The sequence below is a fragment of the Antedon bifida genome, chromosome 2 (genome assembly GCF_963402885.1).
Source record: "Antedon bifida chromosome 2, ecAntBifi1.1, whole genome shotgun sequence".
Classification (NCBI taxonomy): Eukaryota; Metazoa; Echinodermata; class Crinoidea; order Comatulida; family Antedonidae; genus Antedon; species Antedon bifida.
The window spans coordinates 4,719,075-4,743,779 of record NC_136227.1 but is presented as its reverse complement, the minus strand read 5'-3'; the positions used below and the strand labels follow the sequence as shown (position 1 = coordinate 4,743,779).

The following is a 24,705-nucleotide window of genomic DNA, read 5'->3' as shown; positions in this document are numbered from 1 at the left end:
ACTCAGTCGCAAATGTTTATAAAGATTCTTCACCTTAATATGCTATTTAGTGCTGCTGAATAGAATTTCAAACTCCAGCTCTACAACGTAGAAGAGGATCGAGGATCCCATGTATGTGTATTATACACTATTAAGAAATAGAGTTACATTGCACAGACGACATTATCTCCTTTTGTGTTCAAAAAGTAACTAACTGCATCCATGAGAGACGGACGTGCATGCATGATAGAACTACTCAACTGAAAAGCTTCTTATTCACTGTTGCCTTCTTCACTAGTTTCAAATGCTGGATTTTCGACCTCGGGGTTAAAGGTACTAAACGTTTTCTTTTCAGCTGCTGTGGCTGGTAAAGTTGACATTGTTATTTCACCAGTAGTTTCTGTATTTGAATGATTAAGAGTCATGATTTGTTGATTTGGTCTATACTTTTTCTTGAAACTTTTCTTTAAATCTTTAAATTCTTTCTGTCTGAACGTAAACAAATAAAATATTGCAACTCCCTGGAAAGAGTTAAACACGCAGAACAATATTAGAAACACAAGGTCAGTTTTGCTCTCAAAAGACAGAAATCCAAAAACCCATGTCAGGCCTAAGAGCAAAGAAATAGCGATAGCGTTGGTGACCCGCTTCTTCTTCTCTTTTGAACTAACATCTTTATTCAGTAATTTAGATCGCGAGCAGTATAATTTTTTAATAACCACTACGAATATAACCGAGTTAAAAACGATGGCAATTGCGATTGGAATAAGAACAGCGTAGATGAAGACGTCGAATTCCGAAGTGTTGAGATAACAGCTGTAAATCATAAATTAGTTTTTAATACAGTTAATAGCATAATGATTTGTATAGTAAAAATAGACAAGGTCCAATAGACTAGTGGATCAAAAGAGATTAACGAAATTGTATTTTTCAGTTTGCACAATGGTTTGTAGTAGCAATAGGCAAGGTAAAATAGACAAGGACCAATAGAGATAGACCAAATGTCATTTTTCCATTAGTTAGCATAACAATATACTTTTATAATTTGTTCAGTATGTTTTGTAGTAATAGACTAATATAGTATCTTGTGAGTTTAGAAACTTATTTTGAACTGTAGAAAATGATAAGTACACTTACTAGTCTGGGTTTTCATAGAATGAGACATCTACTGATAGTAAAACTATTGGCGGTATGCACGGAATACCTAGAAGAAGAAATAAGATACCGATTATATAACATGGTATATAGTTAGTACCAATGCATAGAAGTCTGTATCAATGAGATTGTATTCAACAGTAGAGTCTTTCCTTTGTAACACCCCAGTGAGTTGGCTCCTTAAGGTGTCCCCTTGAATAGGGGTTCTATCGTAGTACATTATTCCAGCGTACGACATTCTAAGAATACTGCACTCTGTAGGATTAAACTTGTCATTTAATGCTGTGACATGTGTATTGTCGTCAAAAGACCAACTTTGAAACTCACTTACCCCAAGCAAAGACCATTGAAAACCACAAAAACCTGGAGGACTTAGCGTTGAAAACTTTAACAAATAACAAATACATATTGGCTGCTTCCACGGATGTCCATGCAACAGACGTCAACAGAAAGTAATGTAACAATACAGCTATTGTTGTACAAGCTACAGTTCCTGGTGTTGCAGTATCGATGCCACATATGAATGTGATATACAGACAAGTTAGTGAGATGGAAAGGTTTATTAGTATTTTCTGAGATTGACGTTTTCGAAGAGTTCTGTTGAAAAAGATTAGAGTACACTTATTTAAGTAATGAAACTTTTTAAAATATGAGTGACTTAAGGACACTAAACTATTGGTGTCATTGCAGGCAGATTTTCACTATAAATGTCATCTTTCCACGCAATTCTGAACTTGTGTTCTATTGTAAATCAGAAAAAAAACCAGAGTACAGTAACTTGCTTTATTGATAGGCTAAATACTATTGTAATCAACAGGCATAATATTGACACCCCACATCCTACATACGTCACAATGTCCAAAAATAATTCAACACCTTCCGACAATTCATTATGGAACTAAAAGAAAAGGACAAACGTTTAACTGCTCAATCCCACACTAACAGTACAGTATGTTGACTTCCAACATTGTATTGTAATGATAATACATTTCCTACGTAAAAGGAATACAAAGAGTTAGATTCAGGAAAAGTATTTGCTTGGGGGAATTAAAAGTTGCATGAAGGCGAATTTTGCAAAAGATGGTCCGAAAGAGCAGTTATTAGATTTATTTAAACTTTATATTTTGTTTGTTTCCAGTTTTCATAGTTTATTTTGGTTACAGTATTATGACAAAAATAAAACTTACAAATAAAACAGCAAAGTTTGTAAGATGTGTACAGTGGCATGCTATACTGCTCTCATCGTCCATATTGACTAGCATACACCCCTCGTCTGACCAATCACCAAAGCCGTTGAGAGTCGAGTTCCAAAACACACAGGTAGCATTTTGATTTGCATAATCCTGCTCCAATAGACATAATAACAATAACATAAATAAATGAAAAAAAAGAAAGAAAAAAGATAACAAATAGTTCAGCATGGTTTAAATTGTGGTAGATCTTTGCACATGAATGTATCAAAATAAAGATGTTTTCTGATAATACCTTAGGTATATTAAAGACAATTTTAACAGGTTCTTCAAACACGGGTGGAAGGCTGTCGTCATAGACAGTTGCTGATAGAATAACATCCGATAGGTTGAGATTTCCAGAACTAGATGACTGGAACAGTTTTGAATTGTAATATGATGTAAAACTCACATTTGATCTTTTATCTGTTTGAAATAAGTCAGAAAATGATTATGTATCACATTATGATGTTCAGTCAATATAACATACTTGGTATGCATGCTGATATTCATTTATATTTATTGTTGCAAAAGGGAAGAAAACTAAAAGATCAGAGGCAACCAGAACAAGAGTTTTTATAGTTTTTTTCTTACTTACTACTAGATAAATTAGTACATTTTAGATATTTAGGTACATGTGGTACTGTTGTTAAAATTTAACAACACTACCACATGTACCTAAATATCTAAAATGTACTGTAGCAGAAAGTGATCAGTGATAGCATTAAGTTAAAGTTACCAGTTAGTATGGTAATATGGTATATTTAAAATACTACTCAGTAGTTTTAATTTATCTCAGTAGGCCTATAAGTAAAATTATGACACGCCATGTATGCCAAAATATTGTCACCGTCAACAATACAGTAGAATCTAAAGTAATTGCAGCCTGTATCTTAATCTTATTAATCCAGTAAGTATAAGATTAACCTGTACGTACTGTTTGTTAGCAGATCACGTGGTAAAGTTATGGATTGATAATCCCCACATCCTCCATCAACGCAAACCTCAGTATTTTTCTTATCTTGTTGCACAGTGAATACAACATCATGTCTAAGATTATCAGAGTCAAAACTTAAAGTCTGCACAGACAGCGTTTCTTCATGTTCAGTATAATTCTGACCATCAGTGGCAGCTGTACTAATTTGTTGCTCTAAAGAGTCAAGGATAACAGAAGTTGTCTCAGGAGGGAGATCAGTGTCTGATGAATCAGATGAGAGCACTGCATCTACAGTACCAACTACTGCATCAGTGACCTGAAGAATAATCATTATACTGTAATGGATGGTGTTAGTGTTTCTGTCAATGGTAGAATAGTATAGTAACAATATTTAATTTGAGGTTACTTTTATTTTTACAGAGCTAGATATTTATTTTTATCCATCTCTAGCAAACCTTAGGTAGCAAACAAGAACACAAACATACAACCATATTTAATTAATAATTTTTACCATTTTTTCAACTAGGGGTTTTTCCACATATTTCAACCATTCTTTTCTATCTCAATGTTTTTTAACTTACATTTTCATTTGTTGATTCAGTGTCAGTTATTGTTTCCAGAGCTACGGATACTTCTTGTATATCAGCAGGCTGAAGGTCACCAGAGTCTTCTGCGTTCTCTACTATTTCCTCAAGCTCAACAGCAACCTCTTCTACATTCTCTTCATCAACGTTCTAATAATTCAAAATATTAGTTTTATTTCAATGATTTTAACATGTGCACTCCAAAGACTGTTGTAATTAATGAACAACAGAATAATCGTACTGTAAAGGGCTCTATAAGTAGGCCTACTTAAGTAAAATTTCTGAAACCGAAAGTATTAAATACTGTACCATTACAATAAATAAAAAGATTTATCCTAATCCTACCGTTGTCAGATTTCTAATTTCAGTAGATAGACCAGTTTCTAAAATAAGTAAAATTATAGGTTACTGTAATGTATACTGTGACATTTTTTGTTTAAAAATCGATTTAAAAAAAATAAACATTATTTATGATGATACTGTATTTAAGTGTTACTACCATTAGGGCTATAAATGTGTTGTTATCTAGAAAACCATAGAAAAAAGTTTGTATAGCTTGTTATTTATCTATTGTTTTTCGGGCCGTTACTACTTCATGGTATCTTTACATGGCAATCAATCTGAATCTGAATTCAAAACTTACCAACAGTTATGTAAAATGAGCAACTATCTTGCTGTCCGACAACGTCTATTGTACTACATGTGACTTGTGTGACTGATCCTATTGGATAAGGGTCTCCTGGGTTACTTGTACAATCAACCGGTGGTGGCGGTGTTTCATCATCATTTGCTATTGGTACTATCCAATCAGGAGATGTATCTGTCGATGATATGTCCCCGGGGCATTCGATTGTTGGTGGGATGTTACCTGCCATAAACATGAAATAGATACTGTACGAATAACATATTATTTTATACATCAATATTATTTTAAAAACATTATGAGAAATTATATTAGGTTTGTTATAATAATAATTTATTACATGACATAATGTGAAAAATAACTTAATAATAATAATATTTATTTCCACAAATAATAAAGCGAAATACAGAGTAGCATAATACTGTAAATATACAACTGATAATGAACATAAATAATATAATGCAAGAAAAGAAGTTGGTAAGTGGAAAAGGGACGCCACAGCAAGCAAGCTTTAATTTGGGCGCCCCTTTCAATAGTGAAACAACTTAAACTTTAACATTTTAAAATATTGATATTAATTATTATAAAAACAACAATTGATAATTCAGTTATATGCGATTACAAATTAAACAATTTTCATAACATAAACACCTATTTACATTGTTCCTGTATTCAATAATATATAAACTTTTAATTTTCCTTTTGAAATTATACAAATTATTAATCATTCTAATTTCGTTACTAATATTGTTCCATATTCTTGGCCCTTCATAAGATATTCCCCTTTGTCCCATGTTTGTGTTCTTTTTGATGATATACAAATTATTTTTGTTTCTCGTATCATGTACATGAATAGAGTCATATGTTTGAAAAAAAGAATGAAAATTTGATGGCAGTTGATTTTTATTGTATTTAAACATAAAAAGTGAAACACATTTTTTATATAGGTCATAAACGGTAAGGGAATTAGTTTTTATAAATAGTGGTAAAGATGGATGGTAGTAGTTTGTTTTACATATAATTCTTAAAGCCTTTTTTTGAAGTACATGGATACGTTTCATGTTTTTGGCATCAGTAGTGCCCCAGACTGTTATACAATATGATATATTTGGTAAGATCAGTGAGTTGTATATAGTTAATAAGACTTTATAGGGAAGGATTTTTTTAAGTTTATTTAGGGAACCAATCATAATAGAAATTTTGGTGGCTATGCCATGTACATGATACGAGAACGTCAGGAACTGGTCCAGTTCAATACCAAGAAATCGTATGCTTTCTACACGTTCTAGTACATCATCGTTTATTTTGAGCTTATTTAGGCCAATATCAATTGGTTTAGTTTTGCCTTTAAACAATATGTATTTCGTTTTTGTTACATTTACAGTAAGCATGTTTGCTTTGAACCACATACTTAGACGATGTATTTCATTATTCATTATATTAAATGCAGTATCAATATCATCATGTTCTAAGAAAACGTTGGTGTCATCTGCGAACATTATTGTTTCTGTTTGCGTACATACACCAGGCATATCATTAACATACAATAGAAACAATAACGGCCCCAATATCGAACCCTGGGGCACTCCGTGTGTTATCTCTGTGTAATCAGATTTACATCCTTCGATTTCTACATATTGTTTCCTATTACTTAAGTAGCTTACAAACCATTCTAGAGCAATGCCTCTTATTCCATAATACCTTAGTTTATCAAGCAATATGTCATGATTCATAGAGTCAAATGCTTTTGACAGATCTAGAAAGACCCCTATTACGATTTTTTTATTATCAATTGCTTTGGTCAATGTGTCTATTGTTTGAAGAAGTGCTTGTTCGGTTGAGTGTCTCTCCCTAAACCCATATTGCGACTTGCTAAGTATATTATGTTTAAGTAAAAATGACATTGTCTGATCGTATACTACCCTCTCATAGATCTTAGATAGACATGGTAAGATAGATATCGGTCTGTAATTGCTAACCTCATCTTTATTACCCTTTTTATACACAGGCACAGTTTTTGCTATTTTTAATTGATCTGGAAATATACCACTCTCCAGTGATTTGTTAACAATATGAGCAATTGGTTTTGAAAGTAGGTCATAATTACTTACAATATATTTTATCATTATATCATCATGACCACATGACTTATTCTTATCTAATTTACTTATATATTTCATAATATCGTGTTCAGTGACAGCCGTGAGGAATATCGAGCTTAACATATTTGTTCTCATGTACATTCTGTGGCTGTTCTGACTACTTCCAATATTTCTTGCCATTTCATAACCAATATTAACAAAGTATGTGTTGAAAGCATTTGCTATGTCAGTAGACGTGCTATATGTTTGAGTGTACATCTTAATATGATTTGGAATATTTATTTTTCTATTTCTACATAATATTTTATTTATTACTTTCCATGTATTTTTTACATTATTACCGTTTCTTTTGATTTCATTGTCATAATATTCTATTTTCCTATTTCTAATAGTTGTTGTTAGACAGTTTCGAAAACGGTTGTACTTTAATTTATTATTGTGTGTTGGTTTCGTTTTGTATCTTTTATACAATTTTTGTTTTGTTAGGATAGATTTTTGTATACCACTAGTCATCCACGGTGATCTTAACTTATCTGTTTTTATTCTAACTTGTTTAAGTGGGAAACACCTGTCTATTGTAGCAGTTAATTTATTTGCAAACGAATGGTATGCCTCATTAGCATTTGAATACGTTAGGGTATCTTGATTTGAGAAGAAGAGAAGAAATAAAATAAACCTTTAGTTGTCGGTTGTTGTTCTGACGTCGTTGTTGTTGGTTGCGCAGATGTTGATTTCCTTGTAACATTTTTCGAAGAAGTGCTTGGTATTCCTGTTGTGTTTAACGTTGTTCCCAACACTGCTGTTGTAATCGGTGAAAGTGTTGTTGGTTTTACAGTTGATGTGTCTGTTTCAACAGTAGTTTGCTGCAACGTTGTTCCCAACACTATTGTTGTAATCGGCGAAAGAGTCGTTGGCTTTTCAGTTGTTGTGTCTGTCTCAACAGTAGTTTTCTGTAACGTTGTTCCTGATACTACTGTTATAATCGGTGAAAGTGTTGTTGGTTTTACAGTTGATGTGTCTGTCTCAACAGTGGTTTTCTGTAACGTTGTTCCTGATACTACTGTTGCAATCGGTGAAAGAGTCGTTGGCTTTTCAGTTGATGTGTCTGTCTCAACAGTAGTTTGCTGCAACGTTGTTCCCAACACTATTGTTGTAATCGGCGAAAGAGTCGTTGGCTTTTCAGTTGTTGTGTCTGTCTCAACAGTAGTTTTCTGTAACGTTGTTCCTGATACTACTGTTATAATCGGTGAAAGTGTTGTTGGTTTTACAGTTGATGTGTCTGTTTCAACAGTAGTTTGCTGCAACGTTGTTCCCAACACTATTGTTGTAATCGGTGATAGAGTTGTTGGCTTTTCAGTTGATGTGTCTGTCTCAATAGATGTTTGCTGCAACGTTGTTCCCAACACTTCTGTTGTAATCGGTGAAAGAGTCGTTGGGTTTTCAGTTGTTGTATCTGTCTCAATAGTGATTTGCTGTAACGTTGTTCCTGATACTACTGTTGTAATCGGTGATAGAGTTGTTGGCTTTACAGTTGTTGTGTCTGTCTCAAAAGTAGTTTGCCGCAACGTTGTTCCTAATACTACTGTTGTAATCGGTGAAAGAGTCGTTGGCTTTTCAGTTGTTGTATCTGTCTCAATAGTGGTTTGCTGTAACGTTGTTCCTGATACTACTGTTACAATCGGTGATAGAGTTGTTGGCTTTTCAGTTGATGTGTCTGTCTCAATAGATGTTTGCTGCAACGTTGTTCCCAACACTTCTGTTGTAATCGGTGAAAGAGTCGTTGGCTTTTCAGTTGATGTGTCTGTCTCAATAGATGTTTGCTGCAACGTTGTTCCCAACACTGATGTTGTAATCGGTGAAAGTGTTGTTGGTTTTACAGTTGATGTGTCTGTTTCAACAGTAGTTTGCTGCAACGTTGTTCCCAACACTATTGTTGTAATCGGTGAAAGAGTCGTTGGCTTTTCAGTTGATGTGTCTGTCTCAATAGATGTTTGCTGTAACGTTGTTCCTGATACTACTGTTGTAATCGGTGATAGAGTTGTTGGGTTTTCAGTTGTTGTATCTGTCTCAATAGTGATTTGCTGTAACGTTGTTCCTGATACTACTGTTGTAATCGGTGATAGAGTTGTTGGCTTTTCAGTTGATTTGTCTGTCTCAATAGATGTTTGCTGCAACGTTGTTCCCAACACTTCTGTTGTAATCGGTGAAAGAGTTGTTGGTTTTACAGTTGATGTGTCTGTTTCAACAGTAGTTTGCCGCAACGTTGTTTCTGATACTGCTGTTGTAATCGGTGATATAGTTGTTGGCTTTTCATTTGTTGTATCTGTCTCAATAGTGATTTGCTGTAACGTTGTTCCTGATTCTGTTGTGAACGATGGAAACGTTGTTGGTTTAACAGTTGGTGTGTCTGTTTCAAAAGTAGTTTGCCGCAACTTTGTTCCTGATACTGCTGTTGTAATCTGTGAAAGAGCTGTTGGTTTAACAGTTGTATCTGTCACAAAAATGGTTTGCTGTAACGTTGTTCCTGCTTCTGTTGTAAACGATGGCAACGTTGTTCCTGCTTCTGTTGTAAACGATGGCAACGTTGTTCCTGATTCTGTTGTAAACGATAGAAACGTTGTTTGTTCTACAGTTGTTGTGTCTGTCTCAACAGTGGTTTGCTGTAACGTTGTTCCTGATTCTGTTGTAAACGATAGAAACGTTGTTGGTTCTACAGTTGTTGTGTCTGTCTCAATTGTTGTTTTCTGCAACGTTGTTCCTAACATTGCTGTTGTAATAGGTGGAAGAGTTGTTTGGTTTACAGTTGTAAGTGGTCCAGACGTAGTTGGCTCCGGTGTTGGTGTATTTGAAGTACCATTGGCTTGTGACGTAGTGTTTGATATTCCTGTTGTAAGCGGTTCAACAGTTGGTGGCTCCGGTGTTGGTGTATTTGAAGTAACATTGTTTTGTGACGTAGTGTTTGAAACTCTTGATGTCAATGGTTCAGACGTTGTTAGCTCCGGTGTTGGTTTATTTGAAGTACCATTGGTTTGTGACGTATTGTTTGATATTCCTGTTGTAAATGGTATAGACGTTGTTAGTTCCGGTGTTGGTGTATGTGAAATACCATTGGTTTGTGACGTAGTGTATGATATTTCTGTTGTAAATGGTTCAGACGTTGTTGGTTCCGGTGTTGGTGCATTTGAAGTACCATTGTTTTGTGACGTAGTGTTTGAAACTCTTGTTGTCAATGGTTCAAGCGTTGGTGGTTCCGGTGTTGGTGTATTTGAAGTAACATTGGTTTGTGACGTTGTATTTGATATTCCTGTTGTAAATGGTTCAGACGTTGTTGGCTCCAGTGTTGGTGCATTTGAAGTACTATTGGGTGACGTAGTGTTTAATATTCTTGTTGTAAACGGTTCAACAGTTGGTGGCTCTTGTGTTGTTGTATTTGAAGTAACATTGGTTTGTGACGTAGTGTTTGAAACTCTTGTTGTCAATGGTTCAAGCGTTGGTGGCTCCGGTGTTGTTGTATTTGAAGTACCATTGGTTTGTGACGTAGTGTTTGATATTCCTGTTGTAATCGGTTCAAATGTTGTTGGCTCCGGTGTTGTTGTATTTGAAGTACCATTGGTTTGTGACGTAGTGTTTGATATTACTGTTGTAATCGGTTCAAACGTTGTTGGCTCCGGTGTTGTTGTATTTGAAGTAACTTTGTTTTGTGACGTAGTGTTTGAAACTCTTGTTGTCAATGGTTCAGACGTTGTTGACTCCGGTGTTGGTGTATTTGAAGTACCATTGGTTTGTGACGTAGTGTTTGATATTCCTGTTGTAAGCGGTTCAACAGTTGGTGGCTCCGGTGTTGGTGTATTTGAAGTAACATTGTTTTGTGACGTAGTGTTTGAAACTCTTGATGTCAATGGTTCAGACGTTGTTAGCTCCGGTGTTGGTGTATTTGAAGTACCATTGGTTTGTGACGTATTGTTTGATATTCCTGTTGTAAATGGTATAGACGTTGTTAGTTCCGGTGTTGGTGTATGTGAAATACCATTGGTTTGTGACGTAGTGTAAGATATTTCTGTTGTAAATGGTTCAGACGTTGTTGGTTCCGGTGTTGGTGCATTTGAAGTACCATTGTTTTGTGACGTAGTGTTTGAAACTCTTGTTGTAAACGGTTCAACAGTTGGTGGCTCTTGTGTTGTTGTATTTGAAGTACCATTGGTTTGTGACGTAGTGTTTGATATTCCTGTTGTAAGCGGTTCAACAGTTGGTGGCTCCGGTGTTGGTGTATTTGAAGTAACATTGTTTTGTGACGTAGTGTTTGAAACTCTTGATGTCAATGGTTCAGACGTTGTTAGCTCCGGTGTTGGTGTATTTGAAGTACCATTGGTTTGTGACGTATTGTTTGATATTCCTGTTGTAAATGGTATAGACGTTGTTAGTTCCGGTGTTGGTGTATGTGAAATACCATTGGTTTGTGACGTAGTGTATGATATTTCTGTTGTAAATGGTTCAGACGTTGTTGGTTCCGGTGTTGGTGCATTTGAAGTACCATTGTTTTGTGACGTAGTGTTTGAAACTCTTGTTGTCAATGGTTCAAGCGTTGGTGGTTCCGGTGTTGGTGTATTTGAAGTAACATTGGTTTGTGACGTTGTATTTGATATTCCTGTTGTAAATGGTTCAGACGTTGTTGGCTCAAGTGTTGGTGCATTTGAAGTACTATTGGGTTGTGACGTAGTGTTTAATATTCTTGTTGTAAACGGTTCAACAGTTGGTGGCTCTTGTGTTGTTGTATTTGAAGTAACATTGGTTTGTGACGTAGTGTTTGAAACTCTTGTTGTCAATGGTTCAAGCGTTGGTGGCTCCGGTGTTGTTGTATTTGAAGTACCATTGGTTTGTGACGTAGTGTTTGATATTCCTGTTGTAATCGGTTCAAATGTTGTTGGCTCCGGTGTTGTTGTATTTGAAGTACCATTGGTTTGTGACGTAGTGTTTGATATTCCTATTGTAATCGGTTCAAACGTTGTTGGCTCCGGTGTTGTTGTATTTGAAGTACCATTGGTTTGTGACGTAGTGTTTGATATTCCTATTGTAATCGGTTCAAACGTTGTTGGCTCCGGTGTTGTTGTATTTGAAGTACCATTGGATTGTGACGTAGTGTTTGATATTCCTGTTGTAATTGGTTCAAAAGTTGTTGGCTCCGGTGTTGGTGTATTTGAAGTACCATTGGTTTGTGACGTGGTGTTTGAAACTCTTGTTGTCAACGGTTCAAAATTTGTTGACTCTGTTATCGTTATAATTGAAGTACCACTGCTCTGTGACGGAGGATTCGAATCTGTTGCAATCGGTTCATACGTTGGTGGCTCCGGTGTTGGTGCATTAGAAGTACTATTGGGTTGAGACGTAGTGTTTGATATTCTTGTTGTAAATCGTTCAACAGTTGGTGGCTCCTCTGTTGGTGCATTTGAAGTACCATTAGTTTGTGACGTAGTGTTTGGAACTCTTGTTGTCAACGGTTCGAAATTTGTTGACTCTGTTATCGTTATAATTGAAGTACCACTGTTCTGTGGCGGAGGATTCGAATCTGTTGCAATCGGTTCATACGTTGTTGGCTCAGGTGTTGGTGCATTAGAAGTACTATTGGGTTGTGACGTAGTGTTTGATATTCTTGTTGTAAATCGTTCAACAGTTGGTGGCTCCTCTGTTGGTGCATTTGAAGTATCATTAGTTTGTGACGTAGTGTTTGGAACTCTTGTTGTCAATGGTTCAAAATTTGTTGACTCTGTTATCGTTATAATTGAAGTACCACTGCTCTGTGACGGAGGATTCGAATCTGTTGCAATCGGTTCATACGTTGTTGGCTCCGGTGTTGGTGCATTAGAAGTACTATTGGGTTGTGACGTAGTGTTTGATATTCCTGTTGTAAATCGTTCAACTGTTGGTGGCTCCTCTGTTGGTGCATTTGAAGTACCATTGGTTTGTGACGTAGTGTTTGGAACTCTTGTTGTCAACGGTTCAAAATTTGTTATCGTTATAATTGAAGTACCACTGCTCTGTGACGTAGGATTCGAATCTGTTGCAAGCGGTTCATACGTTGTTGCTTTAATGGTTGAATCTGTTGATTTAAGAGTAAAAGTAATTATAATAAACTAGAGGGTGAGCTCGCTTCGCTCACTCCCCCTCTAGGAAGTGTAGACGATGGTTCTCGGAATGATAATATTCTCCTTGTACGTTTTCGGTTACCATTATTGAAAATGCTTGACATTCGTAAAATTAAACTACTTTGTTTCACAGTGTTTTAGATGATTAATAATATTTTAAAGTATAGTTTTTATTGTTTGGTAGGGCCCTTTGGGGAGGCGGAGTTCATTTGAGGGAGGGGCTTATTCGAGGGATATATGTTAAATTTTTTAGTTTTAATAATATGGTAACATTTATAATCAAATGAAATCCTCTAATAGATATGAAAAGTGGTAAAAAAGAATAACAAATGCTTGGTAAATTGTAGATAACAGTGCGATGAATTCTACTACAAATAGTATAATTGTGTTATTATAAATGTGGATGGACGTTTATTAGATAGTTGGGTTGTGGGGGGCGGGGATTATTATTCAAAGTGATGTTTTATTGGAGAGGCGTTTATTCAAATAAATACCATCCTAATAATTATTAATATATTATTTAATTTAAATATCTTTTGAAACTAACTGCCGTGACAGAGTGGGCCCAAGAAAGAAGACATTACGGCTTGCAACATGGGCAGACATCTCGGTCCTAACGGGACACAGGAAGATAGCCTACAGTTATTCCTGCCAGCTTACTCAATCAACTATCGGGATTTCACTCGATTTTAAACAAAATGTCTTATCATCAAATCTCCCTATGTAATTTTATAATACTATTTCCCACAATATATTCCGATTCTTTATGGCGTATATTTAATTTGATCTTTATTAATTTGCAGTATAATTTTTTTTTTTAACTACTGTACCTTCACACACGCGCGGTCCGTTCCTAAAATAAACAAACAACTGAAATGGCTATGCAACTTAAGCTCCAGTCCTACTATCGGTTTTTTTCTTCCTTCTTCCAAAGGGACACTGTATTGATTGATGGAAAGTGCCTGTTTCCAGTCACCTTTAGGGTCAAATCTATTAGAGAGAAAATAGTTGAAACCAGGTTGTTGCAAGGTGAACCCGGAAATTACTTTGACCGCGAAGAATTGAAATTGAGTTGAAAATCTACTGTTGAAATCATAATTTTTGTTAAAAAACTCTTTATAATTACTTCCTAAGATAGAAATATGGAACAATAGCGTCGAACTGAACACTAATGTTATCAAATCTACGTTTTGCGGTACATCTGAGATAGATAAGGTAGGTATCCAAGGCGGAGATTTGTACCGAAGTTTTTGCATTGTGCTCGCCTATGTCAGAATTAACCATAATTTATATATAGATACATTGTCTGTCGTATTAACTATTGCCAACAATGGTAATTAATATATTGCTTTTGTAATTATATTTTAGTGAGATCTTTTACATAATATGAAAAGATTTAATTTATGGTAAATCGTCTTAATCCTTATAAAAAAAGTTATGAAGTATTAAATGTAAGCCTACTTTTGATTCTCATTACTAATATATTGTCAAAAGATCAAAAGAAAGAACGATCACAACATCGATCGCAAACATTCATGGAGGACTTCGTACAGAATGACGAACACGATTACTGCAGTTACTAAAAAAAACTAAATTGTGCTTACTATTTAACACGTAAATTTAATCATTTAGCAGGGTTCATTCTATTGTAATTTTTTTTAAACTGAAATATACTTCTATTAATTCGTCAAAAATTCGATCCTCCCCCTACCCTTTGGTCTGAAGCATCAACATACTCATAAAAGAATAATTTTTTCGTAAACAAAATTGATAGTTTTGATTTTGGAGTTTGAGTTTGGAAAAGAATAAAATAATAATGTGGTTTTCCTGGAATATATTTCCCAATTCAGTGTTATTTATTCAACGTTGTTTTTTATATATATCATATACATTTAATGCAACAATATTTAAAATAAGAGACTGAGAGCTTTAAGTTTTTACTGGGAAGTTTTACCAAATCATATTACAATAATCTTACTTACCTGACAAAACTGATACAAAAATGACAAGTACTGCTTCAAAATGTGATATAGCCATTGTCGCCGGATTCGCGTTATATCGCGTAACTCTCTTTGCCAGTAGGATGTGTACCTGCTAAATGCGACTAATAATGAATTTCTTTTGTAACACAATAATTACCACACTGATAAGTCATGCCGGATCTGGAGTACTATTGGTTACTTGCTTAAACAAATCGCCAATAAACACTTTTGATTGATTAATGATTACGCCCAAATATATTTACACTGAGTAATCTATGTTTACTCCACTTGAGGAACAAGATTGAAATAATTGTTCATTATATTTACAGAAGTTATGCAGGTTACTCTTTATAATGATACATTTATTACTCAATCACACAAAACCATAATGAGCATGTTTTCATCAATGAACTCTAATAATTATGATATAATAATAAATCCTGCTTGCTTGTTATTGAGTCACAAAGCATTTATTTGTGTTGTAAATGGTTTTTATGTCCGTTTATGACCCTTGTGTGTAATCTAAGCCCCATGCGAAGCAAAACATTGACATTCAAACAGAGGCCCATCTCTGCAAAAGTAATCTCGAAAAGAAGCCCATCTCGAATCATCTTCTTTTCAAGATAGTAGGGGCTTCTTTTCGATATATGTATATTTGAATATCAAAGGAACAAGGTGATTTAACGCCAGATAACTTGCCATGCAGATATAATGCATGGTAGAGTTTATAAATTACATTCATTTTACAGTTAAAATGGTAATTTATGTAAAACTTCCAGGTACTGTCTCAAAAATCCTATTGTAATTAGAAATTCACAACATTTACAGCATTCATCTCGAAAATAAGCCCTCCTGTTTAGTTTGCAAAAGTAGTCTCGAAAAGAATCCCATGTCGAAAAGAATCCGACCTTGAAAAAGTACTAGTAACTAAAAAAAAAGTAAAAGTAATCATTTGTCCCACAGTCTATTGTCACCTATAACAAATTTGTCCAGCGCTAACTCATGGAGAGAACACCTGGGTCGTAGACTTTTTGATATTTTATATAGTGATTTTATATTGATTGTTTTTTTGTATGTGTATTTTTATTATCTCTGCAGTATATATAAGAGGAATTTCTGATGTATTTTTATATTGGACCAAATAAAGAATAATAATAATAATAAAAGCCCGAGGTTTTACGATAAATGAAATACACAATAAAATATTAAACTCGCATTTTTTTTATAGTTGTCTAAGATGTAATGGTTATTAGATGCTTGAAAATGATCAAATACAGATATAGATAAATATCTACGTTGAATTCTCAAAATGCGTTCGGTCTCTTTATTTGGAGTTGCAGTACATTCGCATTTTTTAAATCTGAATTATTCAGTGGATCTTCTGGTATATATCTCATAATAGTACTTTACTTTACTTTATATTTTACAAACAAATGTAATGGATGTATTAGCATTGTAATATTATACATTGGCTATTTTTGTCGTATTTCATTCAAATGATGTTTTAAGGGTATTTTACACCTGCTCCGGTCCAGCTCCAGTTCAGGTTCGCATCAGATTGCGTAAAACATTAGCGACTTTTCGTTTTCACCACGAGACAATAGAGAGGTTTCGCAATCTTACGAATACGATAACGAAAACGGATACGTCACGCACACGTATTCGTTTTCGGCGCCGTCCAAAATATGACTGCGGTAAATATGAGCGAAGCGCAGGTACGTGTTGCTTGGTTCTTGGCTGCCTAGGCCTAGCGTAACATCAAAGCGAGTGAGGACTTTAAAAACTGCTATTAATCAAAATTGACCTGGCATTTTAGTAAATTACTTTAGTAAATTACTTTCAATAAATCTATAATTATATTATAATCATGAATCATTCCTGATTCAAATGCAAAATGTGCAAAATAGATCAAAAACTATACTCGTTTTGTAGTTACGAATATGACTGGTGATATTCGTCAACACGAATACGCTTTACGAATATGAAATGGGGATCAGCTCAAAAGTTTCACAAATGTGTGACGTATCCGTTTTCGTTATCGTATTCGTAAGGTTGCGAAACCTCCCTACTATCAAGTTAGTAAAACGATTGACGCGTAGTCGCTTGGCGCGTCGCGAAAACGTAATATTTAAACGCGATTGTATTTGCTAGGGAAACCGTAGCAGCCATAAAAGCCCATTCAAGTAAAATCTTTGTGTGCGTGTGACTTATCTTAGTTTTTCTATAATAAGTCAGTGAATTCAGTTAAAAAAACCAGATAACATTGTTTCACTTCTATATAATCTCTCGTCGTTTTTCCCCAATAGAGTAAATAAGTTTATTCCGACAAAATAATGTTATCAACAAAATATGTATTTACATTGAATGTATACTGCTTATTTAGTACAAGTTCTGAATAACAACTTTGCAACACTGATACTATCATCCAGTACCAATAATCTCCACTACGGAAGAAATCAAATTGCGCAATACTGTAATTGGCTTGCTGTATGGTATCAAAGTTTTATTTGCTTATAATGTTGTAGCAATATATGTAATTGATTTATATGCAGATAAGCTCTACATATTCACCCGACGTCTACTGTATGTCTAAGATGAATAGAAAGGCTTTATGTAGGTGATCCTTTATTTATTGTTGATATATTAGTTCTGAACAGAACTGTTGAGTTTCTCGACGTTTCGATCAATATGCTTTGATCGTCCTCAGGAGTGAGAATGCAGAAAGTCCAGGAAACTTGGAATATAAGTGGAAAAGGGTGGGATTGGTGTGAAAGCCAGAAACAATGGCAAGTTCACACAGTGGGAGGGATTGAAACTAGCTGTAGAAGAGCATTGTTTCTCATTATCCTTTAATGACTCAATAAATATAATGGTAATTTGGCAGGCACCCCTCCCTCTTCCCTTTGCCGGGGAAGACTAGTTCCAATTGTAAGTTTGAAAATTGATAAAAGTTGCATATTTATTAGGAGCAAGCTATAAGTTGGTTTTCATTCTCATACAAATAGTATTCATATACAAAAACTGATTGTTTAATGTTACAAAATGCTGATGCATTCCACAAAGTGCAGCTGTTCAACCGGATGCGGGCGTGCTTGTATGGAACCGCTCGACCAAATAGCTATCGTATTGGTCATCGTCTTCTTCACTACTTTCAAATGCTGGATTTTCTACCTCAGCTGTAAAGGTACCGGTAAAGTGATTTCTCTGAGATGTCATAGTTGGTAATGTTGAATTAGATAATTGTACACTGTTGTTAGGCCTACTGTTGGTAGCCGTTCTATGAGAATAACTAACATTGGATAACTGTTGCGGTAAGTACCTATTCGTGTAACGTTTCTTTAAATCTTTAAATTCTTGTTGTCTGAACGTAAACAAAACAAATATTGAAACTCCCTGGAAAGAATTAAACACACAGAACAAAATTAGAAATACATGGTCAGCTTTGCTATCAAAAGACAGAAATCCAAAAACCCATGTAAAGCCCAACAGGAAAGATATAGCGATAGAGTTGAAGACTCTTTTTTTCATTTCATCTAGAGTTACATCTTTTGTCTGCATTGCGTTAGATCGCGAGCAGTATAAACTGTTAAGAACCAATACGAATATAATAGCGTTAAAAAAGATGGCAATTGCGATTGGAATAAGAACAGCGTAGAAGACGTCGAATTCCTTTGTGTTGAGATAACAGCTGTAAGACAATATAAATTAGTTTTTAGTAATGTCATAATGATAGTAAAGTACAGTAGGCAAGTTTTCAATATATATGTTCCAATAAACAATGTCCAATAGACACGGACCAATAGACAAGGCCCTATAGATAATAACGGTCATTAAAAATAATTTATTATTATTAATTTGTACTATATAGGTTTATTTTCAATGAAGCATGAAGTACGAATATTGGTCATTGAAGCATTCAGGCTGATTAAGTCTCGCAAATGAGCAAAACAAGCTCAATCTGCACATGCTCAGAAAATTGTCTTGTGTGATATTTTGCAGACGTTGCTCACTGTAAATTTGTTTTAAATTTAAAATATATTAATTTGAGATTAATTGATTTTATAATAGTATAATTGGAATTCATAATAGTATTTAATTTAATTTTTTTTAGTTTTAGTAGGTTGTTAAGAAATACATTGTTATCGGATAGAATGCATTAAAAGTACACTTACTAGTCTTTGTTTTCATAGAAAGACACATCTATTGTTAGTAGAACTACCGGTGGTATGCACGGAAAACCTAGAAAAAGTAGATACATATTTCCAGTATATCAATGACTAGGCCATTTAGAGTTTATCCCTGTAAATGTATGCCTATTTAATAATAATGATAGATAAAAATTAATTATATAACACGGTAGGCCAATCTAAACTGTGTCATATTAATGTGTGAGTGCATTCAGTACATAATCAATCATGCATATAAATGGTGTATCCTTTCGTGACGTCATTGAGGATATTTTGTGTATTCATTAAAAAAATGAAATACGACTTTACACTTAGATTAGAATTGATTTATCCTAGAATGTCGGTAACATTACTCAACATCACTGCCAACATCTATAAAAAATATCGTAGTTACCCCAAGCGAAAATCATTGAAAACCACAAAAACTTGGCGGTATTAACGTTGAAAATTTTAACAAATAACAAATACATATTAACTGCTTCCATGGATGTCCATGCGACAGACGTCAACAGAAAGTAATGTAACAATACAGCTATTGTTGTACAAGCTACAGTTCCTGGAGTTGCAGTATCGATGCCACATATGAATGTGATATACAGACAAGTTAGTGAGATGGAAAGGTTTAATAGTATTTTCTGAGGTTGACGTTTGCGAAGAGTTCTGTTGAAAAAGTGATAGGCTTATTTATGTATTTGGTGTTATTGGACACGTAGTGTATACACTATAGTGTTAGGCCATGTGAATTAGGGGCGCTCATCAGAATTCATGATACAATTGCATAATTTTGCCTGGATGAATAGCACACTATAACTTCGTCCAGGCAGTTTAGTAAACGTTATACTTCAATAATTATGCCTGAGCAAATTAGCCTTTAAAAAAGGACTGTAGCTTACTTTATTGATAGACTGACAACGATTGTCACCAGTAGACACAATATGGACATCACACATCCTACATACGTTACTATGTCCAAAAACACTCCAAACGTGTCCGCCAAGTTATTATCAAACTGAAAACATTTAAAAAAAATGAAATTACTCGATTCTATAAAAATGAAACGTTTTATAATTGTTGATAACGATTTTTATTATAACTTAAATGAAAAAAGAAACGTGAAACTTACAAATAAAACTGCAAAATTTGTCAGATGTGTACAGTGGCATGTTATACTGCCATCGTTGTCGTCCGAACTAACAAGCATACATCCATCTTCTGACCAATCACCAAAGCCGTTGAGAGTTGTGTTCCAAAACACACAAGTAGAATTTTGATTTGCATAAGCCTGCTCAAAATAAAACTGAAAATAATATGCAAATATTCGGTGGTGGTAGTGACTAAGCTTGATTTCCAATTGGACGCAACGCAATAGCGTAAGCGCATACGAGTAATTTGACCAATATAACTTATAGATCATCCAAACTGTCCCTTGTGATTGGTCAACTCACTGGCATTGTGCCAACGTCGTTGCATTGGAACCAAGCTTGAGAGAATGTGTGCAAGTCAACCTAAAACGAATCTCATAAATATTAAACATAAAACATTACACTGTACCTTAGGAATATTGAAGACAATTTTAACAGGTTCTTCAAACACCGTTGGAAGGCTGTCGTCATACACAGTTGCTGATAGAATAACGTCCGATAGGTTGAGATTTCCAGAACTAGATGACTGGAACAATTTTGAATTGTAATATGATGTAAAACTCACGTTGGACCACATATTATCTGTTTAAAAAAATAAATGTGTATCATGGGGCAACAAAATATACTGTACTGTAGTAATTTCGGCATACTTTCGCGTAATTAAAACTGTATTTAATGAGTATGTATAATTATGTAGAGATAGGGCTACTATACAATTGTCTAAATGCCACCAGATCGCGTGTTATTGTAATAGACTGGTCATAGGCGCTACAACGACAATCAACACAAACCTCAGTTTTTCTTTGATCTTCCACCATGAATACAATATCATGTCTAAGGTTATCAAAGTAAAAATCATTATCATGTACGTACTGTTTGTTAGCAGATCACGTGGTAAAGTTATGGATTGGTAATCCCCACATCCTCCATCAACGCAAACCTCAGTCTCTTCCTTTTCTTGCACAGTGAATACAACATCATGTCTAAGATTATCAGAGTCAAAACTTAAAGTCTGCACAGACAGAGTTTCTTCATTTTGTGTGTAATTCTGACCATCAGTGGCTGCAGTACTAATTTGTTGCTCCAAAGACTCAAGGATGGCAGAGGTTGTCTCAAGAGGGAGATCAGTGTCTGATGAATCAGATGAGAGCACTGCATCTACAGTATCGACTACAGCATCCGTGACCTGGAATCACAGTCATATCACAGTATAATGAACGGTTTCCAATAACACTGTGCCCTAAAGGCTTTTGATATACTTCTTAACTTAACTACTTATATCTCTTTCAAATGACATGCGGTTAGTAGGAAAATATCAAGCATGATGTGTTCTGAGGATAAATTTTATGTTTTTTAACTTACAATTTCGTTTGTTGATTCAATATCAGTTATTTTCCCCAAAGCTACGGATACTTCTTGTATATCAGCAGGTTCAAGGTCACCAGAGTCTTCTGTTTTCTCTACTATTTCCTCAAGCTCAACTGCAACCTCTTCTACATTCTCTTCACTGATACCACTCTATTGACAATAATAATAGTTGTTAAAGGAACACATGTTTTTGAGTTTTTAAGTTAATGTTTACAAAATTAACTAAATATGAGAAGACGATAATCAAAAACTTACCTGTGTCAGGTTTTTGATTTGTGTAGATAGACCAGTTTCTATAATATCAACAATTTCAGAATATAAAAAAAAACGATTGTTATAATAATATATTTAGGAAATCAGCTTGTTCAACTTTAATGTACAGGGTTGTACAATCGAAAGACTTACCTATAGTTATGTAAAATGAGCAAGTATCCGTCTGTCCGACAACATCAGTTGTGGTGCATATAACTTTTGTGATCGATCCAGTTTGATAAGATTCTCCCGGTTTACTGGTACAATCAACCGATGGTGGCGGGTTTTCATCATCGTTTGCTATTGGTATTATCCAATCAGGAGATGTGTCCGTCGATGATATGTCACTGGGGCATTCGATTGTTGGTGGAATGTTATCTATTTTTAATAAACATGCTCAGTATTTATTCTAAGAATAACTTGAGCAAACTCTCTCATCATAAATAAATACGTTATTTTAAATTATATTATTTGATGCGTAGACGCATTAAAATAACACAAATAATAACATACTGTACATAAACTATATATAGGAGGATGCTAAAACTAGTTTCATTGATTTTGCATCAGAGTTAAGAATAAAAAAATAATACAAACCTTTAGTTGCCAATGGTTCTGACGTCATCGTATCTGGTGTTGTAAACGATGGAAAAGTACTTTTTATTCCTACAGTTGTATCTATCAACAATGGTATCTCAACAGTGGTTTGCTGCAACGTTGTTCCCGATTCTGTTGTAAACGATGGAAACGTTGTTGGTTCTATAGTTGTTGTATCTGTCTCAACAGTGGTTTGCTGTAACGTTGTTCCTGATTCTGTTGTTGATGCAAACGTTGTTGGCCCTATAGTTGTTGTATCTGTCTCAACAGTGGTTTGCTGTAACGTTGTTCCTGATTCTGTTGAAAACAATGGAAACGTTGTTGGCTCTACAGTTGTTGTGTCTGTCTCAATAGTGGTTTGCTGTAACGTTGTTCCTGATTCTGTTGTAGATGTAAACGTTGTTTGTTCTACAGTTGTTGTATCTGTCTCAACAGTGGTTTGCTGTAACGTTGTTCCTGATTCTGTTGAAAACAATGGAAACGTTGTTGGCTCTACAGTTGTTGTGTCTGTCTCAATAGTGGTTTGCTGTAACGTTGTTCCTGATTCTGTTGTAGATGTAAACGTTGTTTGTTCTACAGTTGTTGTGTCTGTCTCAACAGTGGTTTGCTGTAACGTTGTTCCTGATTCTGTTGTTGATGTAAACGTTGTTTGTTCTACAGTTGTTGTGTCTGTCTCAACAGTGGTTTGCTGTAACGTTGTTCCTGATTCTGTTGTTGATGTAAACGTTGTTTGTTCTACAGTTGTTGTGTCTGTCTCAACAGTGGTTTGCTGTAACGTTGTTCCTGATTCTGTTGTAAACAATGGAAACGTTGTTGGCTCCACAGTTGTTGTGTCTGTCTCAATAGTGGTTTGCTGTAACGTTGTTCCTGATTCCGTTGTAAACGATGGCAACGTTGTTGGTTCTACAGTTGTTGTGTCTGTCTCAATTGTTGTTTTCTGCAACGTTGTTCCTAACATTGCTGTTGTAATAGGTGGAAGAGTTGTTTGGTTTACAGTTGTAAATGGTCCAGACGTAGTTGGCTCCGGTGTTGGTGTATTTGAAGTACCATTGGCTTGTGACGTAGTGTTTGATATTCCTGTTGTAAGCGGTTCAACAGTTGGTGGCTCCGGTGTTGGTGTATTTGAAGTAACATTGTTTTGTGACGTAGTGTTTGAAACTCTTGATGTCAATGGTTCAGACGTTGTTAGCTCCGGTGTTGGTTTATTTGAAGTACCATTGGTTTGTGACGTATTGTTTGATATTCCTGTTGTAAATGGTATAGACGTTGTTAGTTCCGGTGTTGGTGTATGTGAAATACCATTGGTTTGTGACGTAGTGTATGATATTTCTGTTGTAAATGGTTCAGACGTTGTTGGTTCCGGTGTTGGTGCATTTGAAGTACCATTGTTTTGTGACGTAGTGTTTGAAACTCTTGTTGTCAATGGTTCAAGCGTTGGTGGTTCCGGTGTTGGTGTATTTGAAGTAACATTGGTTTGTGACGATGTATTTGATATTCCTGTTGTAAATGGTTCAGACGTTGTTGGCTCCAGTGTTGGTGCATTTGAAGTACTATTGGGTGACGTAGTGTTTAATATTCTTGTTGTAAACGGTTCAACAGTTGGTGGCTCTTGTGTTTTTGTATTTGAAGTAACATTGGTTTGTGACGTAGTGTTTGAAACTCTTGTTGTCAATGGTTCAAGCGTTGGTGGCTCCGGTGTTGTTGTATTTGAAGTACCATTGGTTTGTGACGTAGTGTTTGATATTCCTGTTGTAATCGGTTCAAATGTTGTTGGCTCCGGTGTTGTTGTATTTGAAGTACCATTGGTTTGTGACGTAGTGTTTGATATTACTGTTGTAATCGGTTCAAACATTGTTGGCTCCGGTGTTGTTGTATTTGAAGTACCATTGGATTGTGACGTAGTGTTTGATATTCCTGTTGTAATCGGTTCAAAAGTTGTTGGCTCCGGTGTTGTTGTATTTGAAGTACCATTGGATTGTGACGTAGTGTTTGATATTCCTGTTGTAATCGGTTCAATAGTTGGTGGCTCCGGAGTTGTTGTATTTGAAGTAACTTTGTTTTGTGACGTAGTGTTTGAAACTCTTGTTGTCAATGGTTCAGACGTTGTTGACTCCGGTGTTGGTGTATTTGAAGTACCATTGGTTTGTGACGTAGTGTTTGATATTCCTGTTTTAAGCGGTTCAACAGTTGGTGGCTCCGGTGTTGGTGTATTTGAAGTAACATTGTTTTGTGACGTAGTGTTTGAAACTCTTGATGTCAATGGTTCAGACGTTGTTAGCTCCGGTGTTGGTGTATTTGAAGTACCATTGGTTTGTGACGTATTGTTTGATATTCCTGTTGTAAATGGTATAGACGTTGTTAGTTCCGGTGTTGTTCCTGAATCTGTTGTAGATGCAAACGTTGTTTGT

At 35.1% G+C, this 24,705-nt stretch overlaps 1 protein-coding gene across 1 annotated transcript in view; it reads right to left on the bottom strand.

Moving 5' to 3' along the window:
- Positions 1 to 251: 251 nt before the first annotated feature.
- Positions 252 to 24,705, bottom strand: part of LOC144835348 (adhesion G-protein coupled receptor G6-like) — a 48,911-nt gene continuing 24,457 nt past the window's right edge. The window contains exons 7-10 of the mRNA XM_078690434.1: positions 1,917 to 2,032; positions 1,466 to 1,731; positions 1,117 to 1,183; positions 252 to 795 (exon numbers count right to left, since the gene is read on the bottom strand). Of these exons, the coding sequence (XP_078546560.1) occupies positions 252 to 795; positions 1,117 to 1,183; positions 1,466 to 1,731; positions 1,917 to 2,032 (993 nt within the window). The remainder of the gene's footprint in view (positions 796 to 1,116; positions 1,184 to 1,465; positions 1,732 to 1,916; positions 2,033 to 24,705) is intronic.